At 46.8% G+C, this 3,926-nt stretch overlaps 1 protein-coding gene across 1 annotated transcript in view; it reads right to left on the bottom strand.

Moving 5' to 3' along the window:
* sfrp5 (secreted frizzled-related protein 5) overlaps nucleotides 1–3,228 on the bottom strand; it is a 19,079-nt gene extending 15,851 nt beyond the window's left edge. The window contains exon 1 of the mRNA XM_019864666.1: nucleotides 2,284–3,228. Within this exon, the coding sequence (XP_019720225.1) occupies nucleotides 2,284–2,842 (559 nt within the window). The 5' untranslated portion in view covers nucleotides 2,843–3,228. The remainder of the gene's footprint in view (nucleotides 1–2,283) is intronic.
* Nucleotides 3,229–3,926: the final 698 nt, after the last annotated feature.

The raw sequence follows: 3,926 nt of genomic DNA, 5'->3' as shown, positions 1-3,926 counted from the left end.
CTAAAACAAAATTACGAAGTAGACTGGACATAAACCACACACTTGAGGTGTCATTGTCTCCTATTACCCCGAGATGGGACTGTCTGATTGCAGAAAATCAAGCTCGGGGCTGTGGTGAGTCGTCATTTTCATGCACTTTGAATTTGCGTTGTATCGTATTTTGAAGGCATTAAACATTACCAGAGCGATAAGAGTTTGCGACCAGATTAGACGCTACTTGTGTTTATTATTATATTTCGAAAACACCACAGTTTTCATGCAGCTCATACCATATTATTTTGTTGTATTAATTCGCCACACCTTAAATGCCGGTCCCTGAAAATATTGTCTGACTTTAACCGGTCCGTGGGGCAAAAAAGGTTGGGGACCCCTGGCTTAAGGCATCTCCATTCACTACTCCATTGGCAAAACCCCGTACGAAGGGACTAGACTGGTCCTGGTACACCAGGGTTCTGAGGAACACGACACCAAACGGCTAAAGTGACCCACTGTTGGTCACTGATCGCCGCGTCTTTGTGTCAGTAGCTAGCGTAAGCTAGCTAAACCACAATAAAAAATAAATAAATTTAAAAAAAAGCACCGGATGGTATGGTCATCGTAGAAAGGTTACCCAAACCATTCTTGAAGTAAACAATCCAACTTTGATCAGATCCAACTGGCAAATGTTAAAAATAGCCAAACCAATGAGGAAACCAACCAAGTTTATCACCAGTTCATCAAGCGCTTCGGACCAGGGAATGCAAAATACAAGTGTGAACAGAGCCTCGGTGTCTTCCACCATCGATTGACAAATCGGGGCATCCTGTGAGCGACTTGGACATTCTCTCCGTCCCCTCAGCTGCTGGCTTGATGGATGGATTGTCTCTTGATGGACGACTACTGATAAAGCTGCGTCGCCTTTTCAGTGAAGCTGTTGAACACAACAGTCCATTCGTCTTAACTCACTGAACAATCCGGCAGCTGGAGTCTCTCAGTCTCCGGCCACTCGTCTCAGTCTGTCTCAGTCCCCCCGGCCCGAGGCACCGAGCGATGGCCGGGAGTGCGTCTTTAACACTTTGACGTCAGCACGCTGTCCTTCTAACCTCTCACTGCTCCCGTCTTCCTCACTAACCTCCTTTGGATTGTCTCTCACTTCAAATGGCATCTGTCATCAGCATGAGCCGGGAAGCAGAAGTATTTGCATTTTCCGAAATGTCCTGCTTTAGAAACTGCAAGCTGATTTGCGCTATCTCTGTCAACAAGAAAAATAGGAGCTAGAGGGTGAAATAACAGTTGATCCATTGAGCTAAGCTCTTTTCGCACAAGCTTTTTGTGCAAAGGTCAACAATGAAAACTCGAAGAAGAAAAAAAAAAGTGACCTTCTCCAAAGCCAAACAATCAAAATTTGGATCAGCGCCAAAGCGAATCTTGATAATCAAGCATCTCATGTTTACAACTGTTTTATGTTGTGATTTAGATCCCATATTTTCAACAAAATTGAACAGTTTCCTCCGTTGCCCGTGCACCATCCCTCTACAAAACTTTGGGGGGGAACAGCATAGTTTTACATGGCACAAAGTCAACATTTACCGAGGTGTAGTTGGAACTTTTGCCATATGTTGAGTGAAAAATCCACAATTGCTCAAAAAGAATGTTTCCTACATCGCTCATGCTCTATCTCTCCACAAAGAAAATATCTTCGCAGGGCAAACAATTACTGAAGTGAGTTTGTGAGAGGGACTCCAAATTTCGCTCACTTTGCTTCCTCTGCTATTTGAACAGTATCTTATATATTTATATATTACTGCTTTTACACCTTTCTGTGGACTGAACAGCAATAATAGACATTTTTGTATTTGATGAACGATTGTTTGAAAATTCATACAAGTTTGTGCAGGCAGCTCAGCGTCTGGAGCAAATTCTGACTTTCTGTAATGTGGAGTAAATAAATAAAAATGGCTTCACGACAAAAATTTAAAAGCAATGAGAATCACAAAGATGAAGCAGCAAAGTTCGTGAAAACACAAAATTTGACTCACTGCCAAAAATGTGTAACCTCCACGTAAATGTAAGTATGAAGTTTTTGTTTTTTTTTAATCATGCTTTAATTCTTATTGTGGAAAATCTGCTTCCTCATGCTGAGGTCTGCGGTCAATTTTAAACGTCTTCTTATGCCGTCTTACCTGGTGACGGCTGAAAAAACAAATTCTTCAACCTGCTTGAGATGAACGCTGCACATTTTTTCCTCACTTCTAACTTTTGTCAGGCAACGCATCAGTGTGTGCGTATTGGACTTTTGCGTACCTGGCGGCTGGGTGGCATGGTTGGCGGTGAACTGCATGGGGATGCACAAGTCGTTGTCAATGGGGAACTTATCGCACGTCAGCATCTCCGGCCAGGGGAATCCGTAGGTCTCCATGACGGGTGCGCAGCTGTCCCTAACGGCCTCGCACAGCGATCGGCACGGGTAGATGGGCCGGTCCAGGCACACGGGGGCAAACAGCGAGCACAGGAAGACCTGGGTGTCGGCGTGGCAGCGCTTGGCCAGCAGTGGCACCCAGCTGCCCGCCTGCTGCTTCACCTCAGGCATGGTCTCGTGGTCCAGCAGGTTGGGCAGCCTCATCTTCTTGTAGCCCACGTTGTGGCACAGCCGCAGGTCGGCCGGGATGTCCACGCACTGGGGCTGTTTGGTGTAGAAGCGGCCGTTGTGGAAGTTGTCCGACTGCCAGCTGTAGTAGTCGTACTCGTCTGCGGCCGACACGCCGAGGAGGAGGTGGAGGAGCGAAAGGAGCCACAGGCCCAGTGGCATGTGGAAGGAGCGCTGGGTTAATGCCCACCTGGAGCTCTTTTGTCCCTCTGCCATACCTTTTTTTTTTTTCTGAGCTCAGATCAACAACTCAGGAAGATTGTATCCAAGATGTCCAAAAAGTATATCAAGTGCACCCGTTGTAATCCAAAAAGTTTTTAATTCCTGCTCCGCTGCTGGAGAGTCAGCCTTACAAGCACACAGATGCACTTCTCGGTCAGTGTGTGCATGCGCCTGTAGCAGTGTGTGTGTGTTTGTGTCTGTGTGTGTGCGTCTGTGCGTGTGTATGTGTGTGTATGCACAGCCTCAAGTGACAAGTCAAGGAAGGGTGAGCACACACAGCTTACTTGATAAGTTCTCCTGTGAAACTGTCACCCTGCTCTCTGCTCTCTCAGTATCACTCTGTGCTTCTAACGAGGAGTCCCAAGGCTTTAAGGTCCTCAGGCAGCCTGCCCCTACCCCAAGCATCATTGCAGTTCATCCACCTCCTCACTGGCCTCCCCAGGACTCACTCACACCCAGCCGAGCCAATGGCAACACAGGAGGAGGTTCCCACTGGCGTTCGGAACGGCCCTCCTGACCCTGATCCTCCAGCTAACCCCTCCTCTGAAACAAGAGTGAGAACAAACCCTCCACAAGATATCCCCATTTGGATTTCTTGTTTTGAAACACGGTCCTCCAATAAGGGCACTCATTACACACACTTTCACCCACTTAGTCGGAGGAGGCCTGTCATGCATCTGCACCATTCCTGCTGTCATACGACGTCTTTGTCAGAGGCTTGCGCAATGTAGCACGTCCCTGCGCACATAACAAATCTGCTCACTTCATTAGCGCTCAAGAGTCTGGCAATGAAAGGCCTCTCGTATGCGCACACGCGCACTCGCACAGACGCACACACTAACGAAGCTAAATGCACTAGCATTTCATATGCAAATGAAAACATAGCCGTTTTTGGCAAGCGCCAAGATGTTCCAGCACTCAGTTGTCAGAATTTGAATGTTTTTTGGCATGTGTCTTCGGTATAATTTCACTCTGTACTCTCTTATCTGCCATTTATTTCACCTTCCACTTTACTAGCAATATCCTCTCCTTTGACTTTTGCCAGGTTTATGAATGCTGACAGGACTAGTGTCAAACT

This window comes from Hippocampus comes, unplaced genomic scaffold (genome assembly GCF_001891065.2).
Source record: "Hippocampus comes isolate QL1 unplaced genomic scaffold, H_comes_QL1_v1.1 scaffold108, whole genome shotgun sequence".
NCBI lineage: Eukaryota > Metazoa > Chordata > Actinopteri > Syngnathiformes > Syngnathidae > Hippocampus > Hippocampus comes.
This window is presented reverse-complemented; position numbering and strand designations above follow the sequence as displayed.